The sequence below is a fragment of the Salvia splendens genome, chromosome 3 (genome assembly GCF_004379255.2).
Source record: "Salvia splendens isolate huo1 chromosome 3, SspV2, whole genome shotgun sequence".
NCBI lineage: Eukaryota > Viridiplantae > Streptophyta > Magnoliopsida > Lamiales > Lamiaceae > Salvia > Salvia splendens.
Genome location: NC_056034.1, coordinates 17,788,484 through 17,815,264, shown reverse-complemented (window position 1 = coordinate 17,815,264; position 26,781 = coordinate 17,788,484). Strand labels below are relative to the sequence as shown.

The 26,781-nt window shown below is 37.8% G+C and overlaps 1 protein-coding gene across 1 annotated transcript; it reads right to left on the bottom strand.

Moving 5' to 3' along the window:
* Positions 1–5,076: 5,076 nt before the first annotated feature.
* Positions 5,077–25,852, bottom strand: LOC121795312 (myosin-11-like). Its single transcript, XM_042193832.1, has 38 exons — positions 25,777–25,852; positions 17,896–18,024; positions 17,022–17,165; positions 16,792–16,937; positions 16,546–16,702; positions 16,340–16,398; positions 16,054–16,213; positions 15,802–15,951; positions 15,565–15,701; positions 15,340–15,486; positions 15,133–15,234; positions 14,961–15,018; positions 14,789–14,890; positions 14,184–14,221; positions 13,846–13,972; positions 13,595–13,765; positions 13,289–13,420; positions 13,068–13,177; positions 12,805–12,865; positions 11,779–11,956; positions 11,390–11,595; positions 11,194–11,313; positions 10,785–10,883; positions 10,406–10,627; positions 9,734–9,873; positions 8,912–9,023; positions 8,783–8,827; positions 8,442–8,690; positions 7,790–7,954; positions 7,527–7,721; positions 7,276–7,419; positions 6,986–7,056; positions 6,798–6,897; positions 6,665–6,721; positions 6,523–6,579; positions 6,355–6,435; positions 6,158–6,240; positions 5,077–5,520 (listed from the first exon to the last, which is right to left on the bottom strand). Exons 1-38 carry the CDS (start codon positions 25,777–25,779, stop codon positions 5,394–5,396), a joined length of 4,584 nt encoding a protein of 1,527 aa, XP_042049766.1. The 5' UTR covers positions 25,780–25,852; the 3' UTR covers positions 5,077–5,393.
* Between the last annotated feature and the right edge of the window lie 929 nt (positions 25,853–26,781).

The following is a 26,781-nucleotide window of genomic DNA, read 5'->3' as shown; positions in this document are numbered from 1 at the left end:
GAAAAATATTTTATGGAAACAAACCAAGAAATAGCAAATAAATTTCATTAACAAGTGAGTATAAGAGGGAAATTTCATAGATTACCTTGCAAACTCATATGAAGTAAAATGCGGAAGATAAGAGGGAAATTTGGACAGGGAATTGTGATTCTCGCTAGGGCTATTTAGAGAGGGAAATTAGAGGGGAAAATGAGGGGAAATTAGAGAGGGAAAATGAGAATGAGATTAGAGAGGGAAATTAGAGAGTGAAAAATTAGAATGAAATTTGAGAGGGAAAAAACGAGTGGGAAATGAAATTAGAGAGGGGAAAATTTCTCGGCCAAACATGAGTTAGAGAGTAGAGAGGGGACATTGTGTATCAAACATGAGTTAATGAAATATCTTGGGCCCTCATGCTAGGCCCAATAATTTGAAGATATATATCTAACCTATGCATAACCCAATAAGTTTTTTACATATTAACATCTGAATATATAAATTTTTTTTGTATATTTAAAATCAGTTTTGAGTTATGACATGAATATTTGTAATTATAGTGACAGAAAATATGTAGCTAAGAGTCTTTAGTAAATAAAAGGTTATGTTTTTGGAAAACAATATAAAAAAGATAATACTAATAGATTTTTAGAGATACTTGGTTAACAATTGTGATTAATTTGAATATAATATACTGAAAAATGTCGTATATTTTAGTAGATATAAAGAATAAGGCCATCCGCAACTCTGTCACCTATCCGTCCCTTAACCGTCCCTTAAATTACTATTCATGGGCCCCACTGTACTTTTTTACTCCATCTCTTAACTAAGGGACGGAACCTGCAACCCTCCATCTCTTATCCGTCCTTTAACCGTCCCTTAAATTACTATTTATTCAATTTCATTTTTTATTTTTATTTCCAACAAATTCAATTAATAAAAACACACTTCATTAAAAATAAAATAAAATTACAACATAAAATTAAAATACTAACTTAGAATTCAAAAAAATAAAAAAAACACATAATTAAAATCCTAAAAAAATAAAAATTACATAATTTAAAAGACAATTTTATAGAAAATAAAAAAAACTACTCCGCCGGCAAATCATCCACGGAAGGCGATGGAGGTGCACTGAAGCCACCTGGAGGCGGAATACCAAGTTGTCTTGCCATAAACTCAATTCCGGCAAGATAGGCTTGGTATTGGGGAGGCGTCATGCGGGAAGTGTCCGCCATTGTGGCGGTCATGTACATGGACATTAGGGAGTTCGAGGGTGCCCCCGAGCCCGAGCCTGCCTGGCTTGATTCAGCTCGGCCCCTCCTCCCTCTAGCCGCCTTCGCCGCATTTCTTCCTTGCGGCCGACGGCGCCCACGGGAGGACCCCCCGACATCGTCTGCGGTGCCCTCAACCTCCTGCGAGGCAAACTCTTGTGCGGCGCTGCCCGAACCACCCTCACTAGACGAGTATTGGCCACCCGCCGTGTGCTTCGTGCGCTTCGAGGTCGAGCCCGAGCTGGACCGGACACCGCCGGCCCACCTTTCCTCGTCTTTGACGACTTCCCAAACATCGACATATTTGAATCTCGTAGTAGACTCGCAAAGCCAACCTCAGAATGTCGGCTCCCGTGGCTCCGCTTTGGTAATGAGCCGCTTCACTCTTGTAGATGGCGCAGAATTTTTTGACCACTCTGTCAACTCGGTCAAAGTGAGCGCGGAGCATCTTATATGTGCGGCGGCGGGACCCCTTCGGCTTAATTTCGTGGTAGGCCTCAGTGACCTTTTCCCAGAAGCACTTCCGAGGTTGTTGATTCCCGACGATGGGAACGTACAAGACGCTGATCCAGGCGTTGTACACCGACATCGTTTCTTTGGGGCTGTACGGATGTCGGCCTAGATCCTCCCCCTCCTCCTCATCCGCCTCCGCCTCCGCCCTGGAGCTTCCACTCCTCGGACTCCTCCCCCGCCTCGGCCTCCTCCACCGCCTCGGCCTTCTTCCGGAGTGGGTTCAACGGAATAATCCTCCCGAATCTGGGATAATCCCTGCAAATACCTCGGGGCGGAGGGATGGGTGTATGCATCCACTTCAAAATGGGGTGGTTGGTACCCCCGGCGTCGACGAACCCTGGGTGCCCTGCGTCGACAAACCGGATCCACCACCCAGGACATTGTACATGCCCCCAGTCGCCGAACGCGTTGATGTCGAACCATGGGCGGACCCAAGGTGTAAGGGGGTAGGGCTTAAGCCCTCAATGAAATAATTTTTTTAATTTTTTCTATTAATTTTTTTTAAAATTTAGTCAAATTTAGTGTAAGTTATAATGTAAAAGCCCCTACAAATAATTTAAATTACTCAAAAATATACATCAAAATAAAATTTAGAAGTCTCAGCCCCTATCGATAATTATTTCTGCGTCCGCCCCTGTGTCGAACCTGCCGGAGCCGCCACCGCCAGAGTATCCGTCGCCGGACATTTTTTGATGAGAGGTTAGATGAAAATTGGAGAGGAAATGGAGATGATTTAGGAAGAATAGATGTGTATTTGTGTGTGAAATGATGATGAATTAAGAGTATTTATAGAGTAAAAAAATTAAAAAAATTAAAAAAAAAAGAAAAATCGGTAATATTACCGTTTTTCGTTCTTAAATTTTTTTTAATTCGGATTTTAAAAAAAATGATTTATTGCGTCAGCGTGACGATGCCCACTCGCGGGTCGGCGAGTGGGCGTCACGCATGGCGCCGGAGCGCGCCACGTCGCTCTGGCGCGTGGCGAGACGTCTCGCCATCCGTCACGGCGGGACGGAACGTGTGGCGAGCTGGGGATGAGACGGGGCGCTGCAAGGTCCTAGTGTCGCCCTATCTATTATCCATTTTTTATTTAATTTTTAATATTGTTTTTTTATGTTTACACACATTATAAATGAGAGTTGTGTGAGAAATGAGTGAAAATGAGGTGTATTTATAGATAGAAAAAAAAATAGAAAACGTGTCGCTCGTCCTCGTCCGGCATTGTCTGTGTCCCTGCAATGGGCGGAAGACCGGCCCAGATGACCGAACTTTTGGTCGTCCCACTCATCCGGACGATCGCGGACGAGGACGAAAATTGCAGATTGGGCGGACGATCTTCAAACCACTGTGGATGCTGTAACAGGTTTCCCCCTTCTACCCCTTTCTTTTTACCTCCCTTCTTTCTCACAGCTAGGACGGACCTTTCTTCGACCTCCTTTCTTTCTCACAGCGAGGACTCCGCCCTAGCCAGCAACTTGTGCGATGGACCCTCTCTATTAACTCTTGATCTCGAGCAACCCTCTCTCGTTCATATCTCCATCGCCTTCGTCCTTGCCATGGCCGCCGACGGTAGTGGCAGCGATGGGCCTCGGGATCGGCCATCTGTTGTAGATCCTCGCGGAGCAACCGCCGTCGTTCATGCCACATCCGCCGCCGTTCGAAACCAGGCGGTAGTGGTGGTGAGTGTTGCGGTGAAAATTTCTTGGGTTCGTTATTGGGTCTGTGAGTTTATTTTTTCGGTTTCATTCTCAAATTGGTCACTGAAATAGGTTGTCTAGCTCTATGACATGGCCGCCGTCGTTCGCGGCCAGGCGGTAGTAGCAGCGGCGACTGGCGAATTTGCAAAATCCGGCTATGACGATTTTCCAAAGGAGATCCGAGCCTCCTCACTCCCCTCCATCTTCTCTTCTGTGTTGCTTGTTATTTTTAGAGTGTCCACTATAAGGCGGACACGCCCAATAGCCCCGCCCCAGTTTTTGTCCATAGCCCCAATTTTGTTGTCCATAGCCTCAAAATTCTATTTCCGCCACTATAGTGGACACCTTCAATAGCCCCCAAATTTTATAATCAATTTTCATTTTTAAATATTTTTAGTTTCAATCAAGTGTAATTTAAATAATCGCAGTGTAAATAACTAGAATACGAGGTAATTAGGGCCGAATATTCGTTGTATTGCAAACCGGTAAAATTATACAACGAATAATTAAAATAAAATACAACTACAAAACTCCGCCACCGTCTACTCGGTGGAGGGATTTTGTGAAAATGGTGAAAATAGGTGGTGGGGAGTGGTATTTATAGAGAAAAAAATTGAAATTGGCGCCGCATGCACCGCGGCGGATGTCGCCACTATGGTCGCCGCGCCTATAGGCGCGGCTATGCCCCCCCCGCCGCGTCCTCGCCCCGTACCCGATGATCGCCCGCCCGCCCCCCATCGCCACGCCCGCCGCGTCCACCCCCGGGGCGGACAACCTTGCCACTATAGCCCGCCCGCCGCCCGCCCGGCCGCGTCCACTCCATAGTGGATACCCTTACAAGTTCTATGTTTCATTTTGATAAATTCAATAATCTGAGTTGCATGCTTATTTTTTCGTTTTTAGTTGTTTTTTTTATGTTTTTTTTTTTTTGAATTTTGTTGATTTTCTGGAGGATATATAGTCTTGGGACGATCATTGATGAATTCTGGGTTGGAATATAGAATCATTGATGAATTGTGAGACCGTCTTGATGAATTTTTGGTTAGAATTTGTTGATTTCTCCTATATAATTACATACAAAAACAATGTATTTATAGCAAGGTTAACTTTGACATTTTAAATACTATAAATACCTTATTCTGAAAATTTATCCAATCTACAACACAACATTATAAAATCCTAATCCATGCACTATCCGACTTTTGGCTTGAAAATTTTATCCCAAATTAATTATCACGCTATATTCAGTCCACGGTACAATAATAATTCAATTATTAAATTAAATGATAATTTAATTATTGAAGCATTAATGTTTTCCACAATGCTCAAATGACGCATACTACATTATTTTTGGTATTCATTTGGAACAAGACATTAGGAAAGAAGCGCAGTGACAATTCCATCCCTCCATTTCCCTATATCTTGGATCCTGGCGAGCCCAATGCATTGCCTCTCTGTTATTTAATAACTAAGAGTTCAAATGGAACTAGGAATAACAGCATATGTCGATATGCATGTGTATTTTATAAAAAAGAAAAAGAAATGGCAACATATACTTATCATATATATTTGGCAAATAAAAACTGTACATGGAGAAAATTGGTGGAGATGATCTATTTGTTGAAACTAGCCACCATAACGGATTAAATTAAGTTAAATCCATCGACGGTGTATTACAAAACATATAGAGGGATATACTTAAAAAACAAAATATAACATGATCACCTATAACCTCAACAGTTATACAGCTTTTCCCTGGACTAACTCTTACTAGGGGAGGGGGATGTATCGTAGTAGTCTTAAACCAGACTTAACTCGAAATTGGCATCCTAAAACAAGTTGTGCTACACACTAAATTACAATTATAATTGGAATTCAGACATCTTTAAACAAAAAGGTGTGAGAAGGCCAAGAATTTATGTTGTTTAGCATCCTACTCACGAATGAGCGGTAGCAGAAAGCCAAAGCCGGAGTTCTCACCCATTAGAGGAGGTGGATCTATATCAGCGATGTCTATCTGATCCATCGACTTTGATATTTCATCCACGGAGAAAGGTATGCTGCAATTCACCATCAATTTCATCAAAAGTTGCCATAGAACGAAAGAAGATAAGATACTGCTGAAAACACAAAAGAGAATACAGCATATCTTTTAATATCTTGCCTGAGTCATAGATTAGGATTTAGGTTTCAGTTTATCTACTTGGCTTTTCTTTGTCGGTTCTATCTCGAACCATGCATTTTAGAATTCTTATATATAATCAAATTTTGTAAGTATCTTTTACATTCATTGAGAACTAACATATTATCTCATTCTTGCTCTTAAATTCCCCCACAAATTCCACGTGAAAGAGCATAAATACAAGTAAAAGGCTGGTATTTATGGACGTAAATACTCTATTGATAGAAGAGAGAAGAAGAATGTTCTTTGCTTCAATTTATTCAAGCTACAATGTCTACGGTTATTCAATCTCTCCATAGTTCTTTATTCTTTTCCATTCTCCCTTTAAAGTATATTACAAATGCCACCAGTCTATATGTAAAACTTCTTCTCTCTGGTTTTAATCTCATGCCACCTTTTGAATCAAAAACCTCAAGACATCTTTTGAAGTTTTACATCTCAGTTCAGTTAAATATGTTTTTGATCTTATTATATTCGTTGAAGTATATGCAGAATACCAGATAGTTGATGCTAACCTGGAATCGTCATCCAACAAAAACGAACTGCTCACTGCATTATTTGAATCTTCCGTCATCAACACTCTCATATTGGATATAACCTAATTGAAGTACCAAAAAAATGTTTTTTAATTAATGCAACCAAGATGCACGCTTACATAGTCCCTCTCTCTGTACGGTGGAGTTGAACCTAATTTGGTTTCAAAAAAACTTACTTCTGAAGACACGCTATGTGTGCCATACTTGTCATCCCAATACATCGTACTGATCCGGTACAATTGTTGAATGCTCAGCACCTGTTCATTGATAGGAAGAATATGTTCAAAAGTAATGAATGTACTACGAAACTCTCATTGAGTTTCAGCATGCAACATTCTACTCACCGGGCAAAGTTCATGACTTATCTCATCCAATGTTTTCTTCGGTTTTAGGTGTACAACCTGGAGTTTCAAAATTAATTTTACATGGTGTCTGAGGGAAAGTTAATAATGCTTATCAGATCTGGAACAACACTAAATACATTACCAGAAATCCAATGGCCTGTCTAATGTGTTTGAGCTCATCCCAAGCTACACCTGCATACTGCATTATGTCTAAAGATATTAGTCTCTTAGGATTTGCTAGACTGAAAGAAAAACTAGAAGATACTTGGACGGACCTTTTCAGTTGCCGTGCTACACCACTGCTCTAATTCTGCAAGTCCAGCTTTAACATATTCCCCATTGCTAAATGAGCAACATTCTCGTCTTAATAGAAGACTGCAGTCATGAACAGTTGAATGGAAGACATTTAAATTTAATATGCACACTCAAGATCTTGAAAGAGAAAAGCAAACATATACTAAACCTGTTGAATAGTTGAACATTGATAAAAGAAAATATCTGTGTGAACACCTTGCGGACTAACATAGGTGGTACCTGACAGGATGCAGAAGATTTAACGAGTGAGAATAAATAAAACTGGTAAAAGGAATATATTGACAACAAACAGGTAGATTTCAGATGAAATAAATATCAAACAAAATTTTAAAGATTGGCACCTGCAAAACCAGCTCAGGTTGACCATAAAAATAAAATCCAAGAATCATCCAGATTAAACAAGAAAGATGGTTTATAGGAGAAAAAGTCTTTACTGACATGATTCTCTTTCAAAGTGTTCAAAAAGTTCCCGAGGCTGTTCACTATTCCCTGCCAGTGAGCAATCAAAGCTTGCTGGGCTGCTGTGTTTGCAACTGAACGAGATGACCCCTTAACTATGCTCGCTCTAGAAGTTCTTGGTGCCTGTTAATGGACACGTGCAACGTGTAGAATGTGATTAGAAAAGGACTGCATTGGTTTCTTTTCGACAAGTGGTACCTTTGGAGTAGGTACATGATCAATTTCAGTACCTGAATACATAAACCAAGCAATGGAGATATCTCCTTCTTTAGATTATCCCGTATCATTCCATAGATTTTCTCAACATATGCTGTAAGTTGCTGCTTGAACAGCAAAGCAGGATATTTGGCTTCCACCTGGCGTAAGGTATCTACTCCACCAGGTAGGCCATGAAGATTAACTCCTGGAGGAGTTCCTCGGAAGCTCTGAAAGAAGAGACAGATAAAAGTTGTCCACCCTTTCAATATAATCAGAAAGGGAAAGGAATCCATACATTTGACGTTGACATCCTGCCAAATAAAGTAGCTGAGGATGATCGACGACGTAGAGGAGCCATTCCAGCTGCACCACTTGCTTTCAGTGTATGCTGGAGGAGAAATAGTAGGGTAGAAGCATTTGATAACCAATAGGACAACATATCATTGTTGTCCTGGATTTTCTGAAAATGGAGAAAGCAGCATGTTTAAGAATTTTGATATAGTGAAAGGTATTAAAGGCAATAGAAAGAAAAAATCTCACTTGATCACTGATAAGAAAAGTAACAATAACCAATCATGAATCCCAGGCAAATAATGCTGAAAGAATGAAAAACACGAGTCCACAGGATCTTAATTCCAGCATATCTACTAATTCAATTATATAATTCTTCCACAAGAAAAAATCTTTTAGCTCCATCCCTTTTTAGTGTAGCCCCACATAAATTTTTCAATTAAGGAAAACACGAGATAACTATCAAAACGAAAAGCAGGGATAGAGACTCCACATTCCACATGGAAACTCTCAAGAATTGATCTCTACCAATTCCCTAGTCGTTCAAAACACTAAGGTGACGGCCAGTATGCAGATTATAAGTGGAAAATTGGAAATGAATGAACCAAGAAATATGAGTCATATGGTTAGTATACACAAGGATGGAATGGTTAAACCTCAATAGCATGACCTATTGTCTGGATGATACGGTCAAACACACTTGTCCGCTCAACTTCAAATGACCTCCACTGTAGAAGACACTTGTAGATGATACATGCTGCTATCGGCCTGTTTCCAGAAAAGCCCAAGGGCTGGGATATACAGCGAATGAGCAGCTCCTGATTTTCCTGTTGCTTCTCATTAAGTGATTTCTGAGGTCTGTCATCAGCTTCAAAAAATGTTGGGCTACGGGGGCTGTGTGCCTCCTAATACAATTTGAATTGCATGAAAGTTAAAGGCATAGTTAAAAAGGTAGCATTTTCAAGGAAAAAACATTTAATGGGGGAACATTGATTACCACCTGCAGCTTGATATCCCCAAACCCATGGCTACTATCAGTCTTCTGTGATTTGCAAATGCCATTAGCATTCATATATCTGCATAGTCAAAAGGTCTCCACCAAACCACAAGGGAGTCGTGCATATACCTGCATGATTGATCTAGTGCGTCCAGAGAGAAACTTATTTGGCGCCATAGTCACAGCCTGTTGACGAAGAACTTTATTTTCTGACTCCACATTATTCAGCTTCTCTTCCACCCTGCGAGAGAGAAGTTCGTTTAGCTTTCAGCATTTGTCGTATTTGCAAATGATACTATAAATGGTTGCTGCGCCGGTAGCCATTGCTGTCCTATTTCTTTCTAGAAGGAGCAATTTAGATTGCACTACCCCTCAAAGAATACTGTATGCCATGCCAACTGCTCAATAGGTGATAAAAAATTCTGAAAGTCACGATCATAACTAGTCATTGTTGATTCATTCATGGTGACATTTACATAAAACAAAAGACAGCTTTCGAGGAAAATGTAGAGACAGATGGATAGATGATGCAAACAACAGAAGAGGGTTCAGTCCATTGCAATGGTTTGAAAATAAATTAGGAGAAGCAACAGAAGATAAGGTAGCCAAGGGCGTGCAGAAAAGTGAAGGATGATGGTAAGGGTGGATAGATTATTCCACATTGTAAATCTGGTAAATTACCTTATTATTAGCGGGAAGAGAACATATAAAGCTCATGGAATATCCAAATAAAGCTGATCTTGTCCATGATCAAATAGTGAATGCCTCATTCCACTCCCCCAGCTAATACTATTCCAAGATAATTCACTGTTTTGCCATATAACCAATTTAATGGACTATTTCTAGCTTTAAACCGTAGGGAGTGATTATAGATTATAATAGTGAATAAAGATGAAATATGCTCTTCTAATGTAAGCACAAATGGGAAACACTTCTTTGTCATTTGATTACCCTTTCAATGATTCCTGTAATTGTAGAATTTTCTTTTCTGCCTCCTCTAATTTTGCACGCCTCTCCTCACTAGATTCCTTTTCCAAAGCATAGTTCTTTCGCAATTCTTCAGAACTTTCCTGTTCATGTTGCAAAGAAACCTGCCAAGAAAATAGTTTAACCATAAATATTTTGAGCCCGTGGGAGAAGACTATAGAATCTTTAGCTGCTTTTCTAGCATATCCTAACTCAGTTTGGAAAAGGATGCATTCAGTATGACCTTTGAATTACATTAATTCCTTGATCCATTCAAAGTGGCAGAATCCCTGTGTAAGCAGATCATTCACGGGTAACTACTTCAAGCAGATACTCATATACCAGAGACTAGTATTGACTAGAAGTCTAAGTGTACATATGCGGTTCAGTAATACATTTTCCGTATTTTCCGTTATTTAGCACATACTGGTGAAGCCTGATCAAGATGTTTGTGAGATTAAATGGAGCTTCTAATAGAGTGATGTTACATGTATTATTAGAGGTCTCGGATGGAGACTTGAGCAAATGGCAAGAATAAATTGCTATGATCTGGAAAATACACATGCATGCTATGGCAAGTAGATCCCAAACAAAAAACTTGAAGGATATGAAATCAACTCTGCATTTAAATATGACTTATACATACCAGTGTCTCACCTTTATGTTGTCAAGTTCACCCTTTAAAGATTCAATTTTCTCAGTATCTTCAACATAAACTGGGGTTTCCTTGATAACAGGAGGTGCTACTTCAATTGCCTTTTTGGAAGCTTCCCGTTCCTTGATAACTAGAGCATTCACTTCATCAACTTTCTTCTGCATTTCTTCCATAGAACTCTGCAACTTTGCTATCTCTTGATTTTTTGCCTCTTCCAAGTCAACCTGCATGATGAATGCAATGATATGAAAGCAAACATAACACACCATCGATCAATTTTAAAGCTGTATTCATTGTTTGCTTCTTTCAGTTGTCATGCAATGGATGCTATATATACACACACATCCAGAAGGCAATCACTTGCACAAGAAAATAGCATACCTTCAATCGTTTTTCAAGCTGTAAACGCCACGTGAGGTCCTCTAACTGTTTTTCTAGTTTATCTTTAGCCTCTTTGAGTGCACCTGTATCCCTTGCAGCCTGCAGAGGATTGCAAGAAGTGCTATATAAGTTGGAATGAAACAATATATCATATAACCAAAATCATATTTGCCATACCAGTCATAACTTACAGAATAATATTAAAAACATTTTTCTTATGCCGAAGGACAAAATTACGGGACTGTGTATGAGATGTTGTTCCGATAAATATGAAAGCCGCAATGCAGATATAAACTTTAAAATCAGTTTTCGATTGACTATGAAGGCAGTTTCAACAATATATCATGCTTCAGATATACAAGTAAGAGGAGGATTACTATTTCAATACTAATATGCTATTAACGCCTACCATTTTAAGCTTCCGCAGTTCTCTTTTGGCTATTCTTCCTCTCCATTGACATTGTGCAACTATGGCTCCCGTCTTTAGCTTTTTATAGTAAGATGAAGCTCTACGACTCCGGCATTGAGTCTAAAAAATATAGGCCGTAAGCTGAAGCTTTCATAGGACACACCAAAATTTTCTGTGACATAAAATAAGTTGGTACCTGAATAATAGTCGCGGCTTTAGTTCGCTTCAGATATCTAAATTTTTTATGTGCGTCCATGCTACGTAAACCTGTTTGTATAACAAGAACAGATCTTTGGAGAGCGTTATAAGCTTTTCTAGCTAGGAATTTGAGTGTGTTCCGTTGAACTTTCAATGCAGCTGCTTCTGTTTTCATGCTCACGAAACGGTGGCATGCTAATCTGCCTGAAAGAGTAGAACAGCATAAAAATTCCATAGCAGACAAACTAGTAAATGACCAGAAAAAAGGGAGGGGCGACACAGTTGCAAAACACCAAATGCACATCTCTAAAAAATACAAAGTAATTTAAACAGATTTTTACTACACTGCATAATACTTATCAAAAGCTCAAAAGTTCTAGGTGTCACCTCTGCAAAATGATTGCAGCTGTATGGAAGCCTCTCTCATAGCTATAAATTGTTTACGAGCAATATGTGTTCGTCTGCGCTGTTGTATAATTTTTGCTGCAGAACTAAGAACTTCTGTTCGGCGAGCATCCAGTTCAGCCATTTGACCTGCTCTTAGGAAGACCTTTGTTTTTCCTACCTGTATAGTGATTAAAAGATATTGAGTTAAAATTCTCTCTGTACCATTAAAAGAAGTACACAATGCATGAAATTACCACGAAGTAGAGCTGATATTGGGTATGTAATATACCAAGGGGTGTCAGTTAGCGTATAGACAGGCAGTAGGTTCGTGAAGGTAAAAATGGTTTTATGGTGTTTAATACAATGGGAGGGGGAATTGAGTTTAATTTTATGGACATTCTAACAACCAGTACTTGTTTCTAAATTAATTTGTTCAAATTTATTGACCGTGTTTTAAGTACATACTATTTTAGAAACATGAGTAGCAGGTCTTAATAAAAAAATGTGGCTCTCTTTGTTTCTTAATTAATCAATTCATTCTATCCTGGTGTAACCATCAGTTTTTCCATTTTAGACTCCAAGACCATGGCAAAGATGGAGTAGAAATGCAGGCACACTGGTCGGTGGTAAGGACATAGGATATGGCGGTGAGCAAAGAGACAATGCAACGAGTAGTCTGACTGAATGAAGCAGAGAACTGAGGGGTAAGCAAATTGAAGGTTGACCACAGAGGGAGATGGGAGAGTAGTGCAGAGGTAATGAAGCGGAGGGGAGCTCAAGAGATGATGGTTTTCAAGGATATTCTGGACTTCACAGTGCAATAGAGTTTACACCCGAAAGAAACCTCTCTATGCCACAGAAACATCAATGCACACCTTTTTTTTAAATGTTTGTAAGGTGAGGGAAACACATTTAGTGGTTTACTTTAATTGGGTGAGAGATAGATACACACACACAACAGAGGAACCATTACACTCAAACAGTACTAGTACAAGGATTATTTTATGTAAAAAATTATCCTTATACCTGGAAACCTTTTATCCCTTTCTTTTCCAAAATCATCTTGCATGCCAATTTTTCGTCATAACTGTGCATGAGAAAGAACTTTGCTTTTACAATATGATTCTTCCAAGAAAACAAGCTATTATACATAACAACAATTCAGCACCAGGATAGATAACAAGGGTGTATAGCTTTTCTCGTATCAGCAATAAAACGATAGTAAATGAGCCGTTTGTTTAAGTCTGTAACTGAGTACAGATTAGAGCCTCGAATTCATTAAGCTATACCTGCCTTGCAAAGCTTCAGTTGCAAGAAGCCCGAATCTGTTCAAGAATTCAAAAAAAGGACGGCGTGTCGGATATCCAGCACAACTGATCCTGATTGCTTCTAAAACACCCTGAATCAATAGTTTGTGATTAAACAAATAACAACCCTAAAACCAGATTGTTCTAATGCAGCCAATGGGAAGGATAAGACCAGAATAGCATAAAATATCGAAATAACTTACACTGCAACGTAGCTGCTGCAGAATGTTCTGATTCTCAAATATAGCTGGTTTAAGAAGATTATTTGGCTTTACACATCTAACGTAATGAGGTTCAGTAGCACTTAGAGTCTCCATCAATTGTTGTAGTTGCAACTGCATGAGGAGATAATGAATTTAAAAAAAATAGTTTTCGTACGTCTCATTTTCCCAGAGAATAACGATGATAGATATATATCTTAAACAAAATTGTACTACTATCTTTTTTAAGTGTTGGTGCACACACATAAAAGTAAAACTCCATCTGAAATTAATCATGAGCGCCTTAACCTTAAAACGGGAACCAATAGAAGAAAACTTCGCAGATTTTGAGCTCTCTTCAGCTATTGGAGGGAAAAGCCCTGCTACAAAAGGACATTTGGAAGCACCTAAAAGATCTTGATGTTCAGGTACAACATAGTCCTTATTTTTGTCCAAGAAATGGTCAGACTGGTATTGAACCTGAAAATTATATGATGTCGGAATTAAAAGCCTTGGCTTTTAAGCACAAAGAGTTAAAGAGCGAGTGTGACATAACATGCCTCCCCAGCATAATGCCCAACAGTAAAATCGGTACGTGATAATTTTGGCTTGATGAAGCGCTTATGAACTTTAAAAGTCTGATAGAGCTTATTACAGAATGTCTCATGAGTTGATTTTGGGAACATACTGCAAAAAGTAAAGATATTACATTAGAAAATGGAATGTATAATTATTCATAGGCCTACAAGTTGTTCCAAGAAATAAATGAAACCAAATTGAGAAAGAACTAAATCTAGGGTCTAGTTGATTTGTGATGCTTACTAGGAAAGTAATGTGAGAGGAATATATTCTCAAATGAAGGATAAAAAAGAAATGCAGGATAACTAAAAAGCATTACCAAGCTTCATCGAGGAGAGCAATAATGCCACCAGGTTTCTGCAAAAAATTAGTCTTAGTTCTGGTTCAATGCAAAATCAATGATGAAATGCATACAGCATAAGATGAAGATCATAGGCCTTATGCTTATAAGTATGCTTCTTAAGGAAGATAAGATCAAGATGGGTAGGTAACGTGAGAAAATTAATACTCCCTCCGTCCCTGAAAAGCATGAGCATTTGGTTTGGCACGGGTTTTAATATATAATTGATAAAGTAAGAAAGAGATAGATAAAAGGTAGTGTAAGCTAGTGTCGGTGGAGAGTGGGCTCCACATCACTAGTAGTGTAGTGTAATGGTATAAGTTGTAACTAAAATGATGTGTAGGGATAATGTGTTGTTTAACTATTACAAAATTAGAAAGTTCATACTATTCTGGGACGGACTAAGTATTATAGAAAGTAAGTGTGCAAACTGGAGACGATATGCATAAAAAAAGAAGAGAAGGTGAAGTTCTTCGGAAAACAAGTTGTCAATGACATTAAATATTAATATGGAAAATTTAACAAAATTCTCTTTAGCAGATTAACATTTCAATGTTGTGCACACCTATCTCACTGGGAAGTACCTTTTCAATTAGATCTAACACATCTTGGTTGTCGACAAACTCAATGTAGCTCCAATCAATGTCCTCCTTCGTGTATTCTTCTTGTTCCATTTTAAAGACATGCTGCAAGTAGAGCAGACTTAGCAAGCATATAATGGGAGATAGCTATACAACCAGCTGATATCAATATTACCTGATTAAAATGTTGCTGCAGCTTCTCATTTGTAAAGTTGATGCAGAACTGTTCAAAACTGCATAGTATAATATGGTTTTGTTATAAGAAATCAGTGGTAGAGCATTTCCCACCACGAGAACTAAAGCACTGCTGGGTTATTAACCAGTGCTAAATCAGATAAAGTTCCTACCTGTTGTGTTTGAAGCTCTCGAAACCATAAATGTCAAGGACCCCAATCAGATATTTTGAGTTTTTATCTTGCCCAATTGAGTTATTGATCTTATTCACCAGCCTACACATGAATCACCATAAATTAGAAATATTTTTAGCATTTTATTAACTTCATTTTAGATCTCTATAATCTATTAGAAAAATTGACAAGCAAAGAGCTGAATACCAGTCAAACAGTCTAGAATATAACGTCTTGGCTAATCCATCCCTGCTAAATGTAGCACTAAGAGGATCAAGGCTTCTCTTGATAACTTCTTCAGGAGTGATCATCACACGTTTACAAAGTGCATCTTCCAATGCAAGAGGGTCACACCTAAGACAGAGTAGTAAAAATTTCACCATCTAGAATGCAGTATGGGAGGATTAACATGAAAAGTAGAGGCTAACATACATTAGAAGTTCGGCAGTTGTTTTCAGGTGAAACTTGGCTTTGTCATCTTTAGGGATTGATGAGTCGACTTCTTTTCCCTTTCCAAATTCAATATTACCAATATGAAGAATAGCAGCAACTACCCTGAATATTGCTTCCTAAGACCGTGAGAAGGGGAATGAGTGCGTGAGTGAGTGAGATGATAGATACTTATAGTATTTCACTGGAGGTTATGGACATAAACAACATAGGACATACCTGCTCCAATTTACTTATTCCAACAATATCCATTGCTCGTCTAGTCTCAAGGTACTCACTGGCATCACTTACACCAACCAGCTCATAGCATTTTGATTGGTTAAGATAGTGATATGATTTAGGATGATCTAACTTGTACTTGTCAATTTCCTGGAAGGGAATGCATTTGCAGCAAGTATAAGAACTTCTTTTCAATTATGGTGAAGGAAAGCATTACCAAAAGCATTAAGCAGTAACAGAGAACTAGAATACCTCTTTTGGTGCTGCACATAAGAGGTAAAAGCAGTGATAGTTGCGCTCAGGATCAGAAACTTGGCAAACTCGAGATCTTTCAAGAAGGTAGGTTCTGATAGCTGCTCCAGATATTCTCCCATTCTTGTCAAACTGAATCTCCACAAATTTACCAAATCGGCTACAGTGTGTAAACAACATATGACATAAGGGACTTGACTTCATTATTGATTATGTAAAATTTCAGTACATTCATTAGGAGATGAATAGGAAAACCACAAGTGCAAAAGTGTAAAAAGGGTTTCACCTGGAATTGTTATTTCTAACAGTTTTAGCATTGCCAAATGCTTCAAGAACAGGGTTCGACTGCATTCACATGATAGTAAGCCTAGAGTTAATTATGCTGCATTTGTTTGCTCCAGTGACAAAATATAGCAAGCCAAAAGTGACTTTGCTAACAGTCTAACACCAATTTTAATTACTATAACTAAATAGATTTATCGTGTATCATACTTCAAGGACTTGCTGTTCAACAGTGCGTCCTTCTGTAACTGCGCGGCCTCCTAAATAGGCTAGATACCTCATAAGCATTTTTGTGGTCTCGGTTTTACCCGCTCCACTTTCACCACTAACCAGAATAGAGTTGCTCTTCCCTTCATTTATCATGGCCCTGTTTCCAGTAAAAATATCATTACGTAGTTTATTTGACACATTTTCATAATTGTGCTTCATCTGTTGACAAAGTTTGATAAATTTAACCTGTATGCAACATCAGCAATTGCAAAGACATGAGGGCTGAGATCTCCGAGAGGAGCTCCCTTGTATTGTTGCATCATGTGTGAATTAGACAAATGAGCCAATTTTTGGAAAGGATTTATAGCAATCAGAATATTTCCAGTGTATGTCTGCACATACAATTATCAATGATTAGACCAAATCGGGGAAAAGTGATATGATTATCAATAGCTTGGATAACTGAGGAAGCATACATAAATTTCATTGAGTTCATATCTAGTTCTCAGATTGGCCAGCACTCCCGGCTCATGCAGGTAAGATAGCTTTGTCATGTCATCAACACCTGCAGGAGGAGCTTCTGTATCTTTAGGATAAAGTTTCGATAACTTGGAAACAACCTGTAAAAAAACAAGGAAAGTCCCTATCAATGAGTCTGTTATTGAAACTGGACTATATATTAAAGTTCATATCACCATACTTCGTGGATATGAAAAATAAGCTAACTACAGAGTTCTATTGTAATCCAGCAACAAAGTACATGTGCATGAGGTGCAGGGTTGTGAACCTTACGTGAATAGATAGAACAAGACTAAATATACAACAGCAACAGTAAAGTCCAACTATCAAATGCCTATTCAGCTGTTACTTCCTAAATTGTTTTCTGTAACAAGCACCACAAGCAAGCAAAGTCATAGTTCTATCCATATATAGAAATGCACTGAATACATAACTACAAGTTCAACAAAGGACTCTAAATGTTACACTTGCCTTATTCAAGAATAAAGCATGCACTACATGAGGTGGCAGGGATTAAAGTAGCATACTGAAAGTTACAAGTAATGCCAAAAGTTTAACTAAGAGTTCGCATGTTATAAAAAAACAAGCTAATGTGACCAAGGTTGAAGGCAAGATGCAAATCTAATAGCAAGATCAATGAGGAATTGTTATACAATAACAAGTCTAGAATAAAAATGTGATGAAGATTAATGTCATAATGAGAGATGAAATTTATACGTCCTGCAATGACTTGTGGCAGTATATGATTTCTTCTATATACTGCACCGTTTACTAATCATAGAAGGATACATAAGCATATAAAAAATAGTAGACCAAGTATCCAAAACATACCTCCTTCCCATCACTCCTTTGGATCACAGCTTCTTGGCCGTTGATTTTGGTAACCTGCCCATCAATCCAAGCCACTGCAGGGTCTTCAGCCCAGACATGGGATCCAACAATTATGTTCACTGGAGTACCCTGTTAGGAGTTCAACGTTGCTGGTGATAAGTTACATTCATAAATAATGATAAGATCTTGTAATTTCAACAAATTCAGTGGAGTACATAAAAAATAGATCTCGAGTATATGACAAGATTAACCAAGCCTATATTCTAAAAGTAACATGTACATTCCTCTAGAGAAGAGAATTATAGTACTATTAATAACTGAGTTGCCTTAATTTGACATCATCAGTTTGGTTATCTGAGTAGATGAGACTGCTTGAACTAGATAACAGTGATCTTAAACATCTAACCTAGTCACTCTAATTATCTCTTCAAAAGCAACTATAAGTTTACTGATTAAACAAAATGTTTAACATAAGTTGCTGAGTATTCTAACATTTCAACTTACATTGGTTAGTCATATCAACGCTCATATATATGACTATTGATCCTTCACATTGCTGGAGAATCTCTAATTGCAATTCGTTGGTGGATTTGTTCAGGGATCAAGTTTGGCACAAATGGAGAAAATCATTTCACATTAAGTGAAAAAGAAGAGAAAACATCAAATGAGTCTCGTCACTCGGAGGATAACCAGTTTTGTTAGAGATTTAGATGCATGTAATGCAATAAAGTGACAATGTTTCAGACGAAATCCATAGTTTATTGGACCTTTTGAATTCGAGAAGCCAACAACCAATAATATGTTACTACATCCCATTATAACATCTGCTTAAAAAATAAATGGAAATAAAAAAATTATTAATGGTAGAAAAGGATATGTAATCATTCAAGCAAGTTTTCTTTTTAATGGAACTATTCAAGAATCCATGTTATTTTCAAGTTCAAGTTAAAGCTCATGCTCGTACATATGGACCAAATCTCAACCAAATTTCTTTTTTAAAACAGTTTACCAAAATCCACAATAGGAGTAATACTTTCTTCAATCTGAACCTTCTCAAACAGCATCGAATAGTCAAGTTAATATCGATCCAATAGAAAACATATTAAGTAGCAGAAACTAGATAACATGATCATGACGAGAGGAGGATTACTTGCCACTAAGTGTTGTAGTAATTGTAGGAATATTTATTCCTATATGTGACCTATGTAGATATTGATTTAATATTAAAGATCAAGTTCAAACATATCAGTTGGATTCTAATATAAAAGACGATATCGTGATGGATCGGTTTCGATTAAAGAATTAGAATCGGGTGTATTGATAACCCTCTTCTCTTGCCTTGCATAGATGATATAAATATGTGTATATTAATGTGTGTAAAATATTAAAAGATGTAGGATAAATCTGATGTATATATGAAAAGGTGCGAACGAACGGACACAACTCTTCTTGAAAGGTTGTGTGTTGCCTATATATACAATCAGATTTTGCAGCTTTAAGGTTACACAATTTACTACAGAATTCTATATACAGAAAAGTCATATTGATATCGAATTCTTCTCCATCAAAAGAATTCAAAAAAGAAAGGCCAAAGAGACGAAAAGATCAACCGCAGCTTTAGGGAAAACATCAACTCGTGGAATACAACCCTACATCAAATATAAGCTATGGATGGAGGTTGGTAAATCATCTCTTTGATGTATTACGTGTTATGATTGAATTAATACGAATCTAGAATGTGATTTCGGTATAGAAATCAGTAAAGCATCGAAAGATGACTAACAGTTGGTATCAGAGCCAATCTAGATTTGGTTAATTCACCAATTTAAGTGTTCAAAAATCAAATATGAATGTCTTTATTTCATTGCGCATTGAGTGATTGTTTCATGGAATGTTGAAACATGAAAATCGAAGGGAGAAATTCGAATACAGAGAAAACGCCCGACCGGGCGATCAGATACCCGCCCGGGCGTTTTCACAGGATACGTCGGTTGATGAAACGCCCGACAGGGCGATAACAGTCATTCAAAACGCCCGACCGGGCGAACTTTCTGGAGTCCGACAATGCATGGCGCTCGAACGCCTGGGCGGCCGTTTAGACAGTATAAAAACGCCTGACCGGCCGAACTCTCTGGACTCACCGATGCATTAACGCCCGGTCGGGTGTTTAGACGCCCGGACCGGGCAAACTCTCTGACATTTCCGAGAATGTTATTTTTTTAATCCTTTTAAGATGCATGTAGATGTTGTATGACTTGTTAATCACCAAAGTGGTCTTGTTATATGATATTATGATTATGGAAAAGGATGAAAGGTTATTTATTGATCATGATTAAAGGATGCTATAAATGACATGAAAGTTGATTGATCAATAACTTTATTAACTATATACTTGGAGATCACCCAAAGGTGGATCATTGTGTATAAGTTGATAAAATGAAAAGGATTAATCTTGTCTACAGTGTCATATGTAGTATGTATACCCAAAGGCAACATGCTTATTTGATATGTGTATGATTTGATTGATCATTAAAGTATATTCTAGCATCAAAATGAAAGTATGTGTGTTTAAGTATTGCCCAAAGGTTGCCTGAATGCATGTTATTTAAAGTTTATTACAGTTATCTGAATCGGTGTTTAAAGTTCAAAGCAATAATTGTAAGCATGTATAAATGTTGCAGCTCCATCTAATATATATGTATCTGCAAACTCTGTTGTAAAGTTTAATGGGCAGAACTATGGTGAATGGTCAGAACAGATCCGGTTTTCACTGGGTGTTATGGCACTTGACCATGCCATACTTACGGAAGATGAGCCTGCAGACATTACAGAAGAGAGCTCCGAAACGGACAAGTCTCGATACGAGACTTGGGAGCGCTCTAACAGGCTAAGTCTCAATCTTATGATGATGACGTTGGCGGAAAGTTTTAAGCCATCCATGCCTAAGACAGAGAATGCAAGGGAATTCATAGAAAAGATAAAGGAGTGTTCACAATCGGAATTGGCCGACAAGTCAATTGTAGGGAGCTTAATGAGTGAACTCACTACAAGAAAGTTTGACTGGTCTCAACCTATTCATGATCATGTAACACACATGTCAAACTTGGCAGTAGGCTCTCGACCTTGGGAATGGAGGTTCACGAACAGTTCTTGGTTCAATTCATCATAAACTCTCTTCCTATTGAATTCGGCCAGTTCCAGGTGAATTATAACACCATAAAAGAAAAATGGGACCTCAAAGAACTAAAGGCCATGTTAGTACAAGAGGAAGGGAGACTAAAGAAGATGGGTGACCAAGTTGTGAATCTAATGGGTAATGGAGGAGCAAACACTAGTAAGGGAAAATCGAGTAAAAAGGACAAACGTAAATATTCTTCTTTACCTAAAGGCCCTGAAAAGAAGATCCAGAAGGAAAGAAAGTGTTTCTTCTGTAGAGAAACGGGACACTTCAAGAAGGATTGTCCGAAAAGAAAGGCATGGTTTGATAAGAAAGGTAAACATAACAGTTTCGTTTGCTTTGAATCGAATCTTATTGAAGTGCCTAATAATACTTGGTGGTAAGATTCTGGTGCTACTACTCATGTGTCTCATATTGAACAGGGATTCAGTACGATCCAGCCTATAAAAGGAAGTGAACAATACTTGTTCATGGGAAACATGATGAAGGCACAAATTAAAGGAGTCGGGACCTATAGACTGATCTTAGACACAGGCTGTCATATAGATCTTAAGGAATGTCTCTATGTACCAGATTGTGCTAGAAATCTTGTATCTGTTAGTAGGTTGGATAGATTAGGTTTTAAAATCAAGTTTGTAAATAGTGTATTCACATTGTACAGAAATGATTACTTCTATAGAAGTGGTACTTTGTTTGATTCACTCTACAGTTTTAATCTTGATGCAAAGTTTTCTGAATCCTTATTCAATATTGAAAGTAGATGCATAAAACGTAGTATGTCAAGTAAATGTTCGGCTTACTTGTGGCATCAAAGACTAGGTCATATATCCAAAGAAAGGATAATGAGGTTGGTAAAGAATGAAATTTTTCCTCAATTGGATTTTATTGATCTAGATATGTGTATAGATTGCATAAAGAGGAAGCAAACTAAACACATAGTAAAGAAATCAGCCACAAGAAGTTCTCAACTTCTTGAGTTAATTCATACTGATATATGTGGTCCTTTTGATGCACCTTCGTGGGATGGTAGAAATTATTTTATCACCTTTATTGATGATTTCTCACGGTATGGTTATATATCTATTGCGTGAAAAGGCTGAATCAGTGAATGTCTTGAAGATATTCATAGATGAAGTAGAAAGACAACTAGATAGAAAAGTAAAAGTTGTGAGATCAGATAGAGGTGGTGAATTCTACGGAAAATTTAATGAGTCTGAATAATGTCCGGACCCATTTGCAAAGTACCTCGAAAGTAAAGGCATTTGTGCACAGTATACAATGCCCGGTACTCTGCAACAGAATGGTGTAGCGGAAAGGCGGAATCGTACTCTTTTGGATATGGTTAGATGCATGTTAAGTGGATGTAATTTACCTCTTTCGTTGTGGATTTATGCATTAAAGACTGCAACGTATATGCTTAATCGGATTCCTAGTAAGGCAGTTCCAAAAACCCCTTTTGAACTGTGGACGGGAAGGAAACTGAGTTTTAGGCATATACGTATTTGGGGATGCCCTGCAGAAGTAAAGTTGTATAATCCACATGAAAAGACGCTGGATTTAAAGACGGTCAGTGGATTCTTCATTGGCTATCCAGATAAGTCGAAGGGATATACATTCTATTGTCCTAACCATAGTACGAGGATAGTTGAGACGGAAAATGCTAGGTTCATTGAAAACAATGAAACTAGTGGGAGTGGTGAACCTCGTAAAGTGGACTTTAATGAAGTTCAAGACAAAGTTGTTCATCCACCTATTGTTGCACCTAAAGTTGTTGTTCCTATTGAACAACATGAAGTGCATAACCCACTTGTTGAGATTGAAGATGAACCAGTCATAATTCAAGAACAGAATAATGAACCAATAGAACCTTTAAGGCGAAAGGGAACGTCGATCGGCCATATCGGATGACTATGTGGTATATTCTGTTGAAAGTGAATGTGACTTGAGCATTGATGAAGACCCGATCTCATTCCAACAAGCCATGGAAAGTAACAATTCTGAAAATTGGTTAAATGCAGCAAGGGAAGAGATGAAATCTATGGGCTATAACAATGTTTGGGACTTAGTAGAATTGCCTACAGGTTTTAAAGCCATTGGTTGTAAATGGATCTTTAAAACAAAACGTGATTCGAAAGGTGACATTGAAAGGTACAAGGCTCGCCTTGTCGCCAAAGGTTTCACTCAAAATGATGACATTGACTACAAAGAAACCTTCTCTCCAGTTTCAAAGAAGGATTCTTTAAGAATTGTGTTGGCTTTGGTGGCTCATTATGATTTAGAGCTTCACCAAATGGATGTAAAGACGGTCTTCCTAAATGGAGTACTTGAAGAGGAGGTACACATGAAACCGAAGGATTTATGATAGAATGAAAAGAAGGTTTAGTATGTAAGTTGAGAAAGTCAATATATAGACTCAAACAAGCTTCTAGACAATGATATATAAAGTTCAATGATATCATTGTGTCATATGGTTTTATAGAAATCATCGTTGATCGATGTATCTATATTAAAATCAGTGGGGGCAAGTTTATTATATTAGTCCTATATGTTGATGACATTTTGCTAGCCGCAAATGACATGAGTCTATTACATGATGTAAAGAAATATCTCTCTTTGATCTTCGAAATGAAGGACATGGGTGAGGCATCTTATGTGATTGGAATAGAGATATTTCGGGATAGATCACAAGGATTGTTAAGTTTGTCTCAGAAAGGTTATATCAATAAAGTATTAGAGAGATATAGAATGGAAAAATGCTCCGCAGGAATTGCTCCAATTCAAAAGGGAGGCAAGTTTAGTAAAATGCAATGTCCGAAAAATGAATTGGAGCGTAAGGAAATGGAAAGAATTCCATATGCATCAGTGGTTGGGAGTTTGAACTATGTTCAAACATGTACTCGACCAGATATCACCTTTGCGGTTGGTATGTTGGGTCGATATCAAAGTAATCCCGGAATGGACCACTGGAAGGCTGCAAAGAAAGTCATCATATACTTGCAAGGCACCAAAGAGCACATGCTTACGTATAGAAGATTCGATCATCTAGAGGTCTTTGGATATTCAGATTCAGACTATGCCGGGTGCGTTGATAGTAGAAAGTCAACGTTTGGTTATCTGTTCCTTTTAGCAGAGGGAGCAGTATCATGGAAAAGTGGACAGCAGTCTGTCATTGCTACTTCCACTATGGAGGCTGAATTTGTGGCTTGCTTTGAGGCCACTGTTCACAGATTGTGGTTGCGGAACTTTATTTCAAGGCTTAGAATTGTCGACTCTATAGCTAGACCGCTGAAAATTTATTGTGATAATCCCGCAGATGTCTTCTTCTCAAAGAACGATAAGTACTCGAAAGGTGCTAAGCACATGGAATTGAAATACTTATCGGTTAAAGAAGAAGTGCAGAAACAAAGGGTGTACTTTGAGCATATTAGGACGGATATGATGGCAGCGGATCCGTTAACTAAAGGACCACCACCCAACATGTTTATTGGCCATGTAGAGCGTATGAGTATTATAGATAAAGCCTTGCTATTTTAGTTGTGTGCTCATGTATTGTAAACCACTCTTGTGAATTCAATAAAAGTTATGTTTCTGCTTGTTTATATGTTATCATTAAAGCTTGTATACAGTATGGTTGTTTAGATAACATATGTTGTATTGAGAATTAAAGTTCATCTCAATGAAAGGTTTATTCATATAAGGTTAGAATTGATTTGTGATACATGGAAGGAATCATGTCAACTAAATGATTGTGTGACCGCCATGATTCAGTCAAGTCTAACTTTATAGGTATTTAAAGGATATATGAACTTGATGTAAAGTGCGCAGAAAAGTAATTAAATCATTGAAAGCTACAAAGGTCAAGTGGGAGAATGTAGGAATATTTATTCCTAAATGTGACCTATGTAGATATTGATTTAATATTAAAGATCAAGTTCAAACATATCAGTTGGATTCTAATATAAAAGACGATACCGTGATGGATCGGTTTCGATTAAAGAATTAGAATCGGGTGTATTGATAACCCTCTTCTCTTGCCTTACATAGATGATATAAATATGTGTATATTAATGTGTGTAGAATATTAAAAGCTGTAGGATAAATCTGCTGTATATATGAAAAGGTGCGAACGAACGGACACTACTCTTCTTGAAAGGTTGTGTGTTGCCTATATATACAATCAGATTTTACAGCTTTAAGGTTACACAATTTACTACAGAATTCTATATACAAAAAGTCATATTGATATCGAATTCTTCTCCATCAAAAGAATTCAAAAAAGAAAGGCCAAAGAGACGAAAAGATCAACCACAGCTTTAGGGGAAACATCAACTCGTGGAATACTACCCTAAATCAAATATAAGCTATGGATGGAGGTTGGTAAATCATCTCTTTGATGTATTACGTGTTATGGTTGAATTAATACGAATCTAGAATGTGATTTCGGTATAGAAATCAGTAAAGCATCGAAAGATGGCTAACAGTAATTGCTAGAAGCTGACATTTCGAAAAGGCAAATCATAATATTAAGCCTAAATCGATCTTACTAAAAATCAGTCATCATATACCGAAAGACCTCTATAAATTAAAGATGTATTCAATAAAGAGTCGATCTATCTATAGGGGTTCCTTAATTTTCATCTCTATTAAACTAGATCAATACGTTCTACAGCAATCTATTATCAGAAATTCAACACAAAACGTACCATTTCTAGATCTTAAATTTGTAATTTCTCAGTGGCCTTCTCATCATCTGTCTGGAAAGGTCTGCATGTGTTCGGTTGAAGAATACGCCTACGCCGTGTTTCTTCGGATAGGAAAAGGAAGCATGCAAATGCGAGTATTCTGTAAGTGTCTCCATAGCTTTTGCATGGAATTGCTCCTGCAACTTCGGATCTTAAGCTCTTCCTTGGAAATTAGTGGCTTACAAAAAACGCACCATTTCCGATTTCTCTTTCCTTTCTCGACAATCGTAATTTTTCACAATGTTTCTTTTCTTTTTCCCAATCATAACATATGTATTTTGTTTCATGTCGCAATTTTGTTACGAAACGACTTGAAATTTTTGTAAGTTGCTGAGCATTTATAAATCATCCAAAACGCGATTAAGAGATAGTACTACTTTAAACTTTTAAACATGTTATAAATGTTGAATGTCAAATTGCAATTTCAAAAAATAAATCATGACATGCAAATCGATGTCCGTTATGTAGTTTGTCCATTTCTCTAATTGATTATTACTATCATAAAATATTAAACTACGACAATTTATCAAATTGGTCATTAACTTTCTAGTAGTAGGCATGCACAAATCGAACCGGACCGCCGGTTAATCAGCTGTCACGACCACATCTCCCTAGTCAAAGAAAGTGTAGCTATATCGCGACTAAATCTTACTGAAACTGTCTCAACTCATCCTAAGATGCTTAAATCAAAAAAAACATTGTCTGAAATATTTTGAGGGTACAAATCATACTGAATCAGAGTAGTTATGAGACAATTGTCTTTGCTAAAAGCAAATTCTAAATTTGCACAACGGAAGAGTACCAAGACAAATGTAATATGTATGAAGACATACTACATCAGCTATCTTCCTACTTACCTACTTATTCAATCTTCTGTCCCCAACACCTCCTCTGCCTCGACCGATCAACCTGCACATTAAGGAAAACAATATGCAGGGCTGAATACTTGATATACTCAGTAGGCTC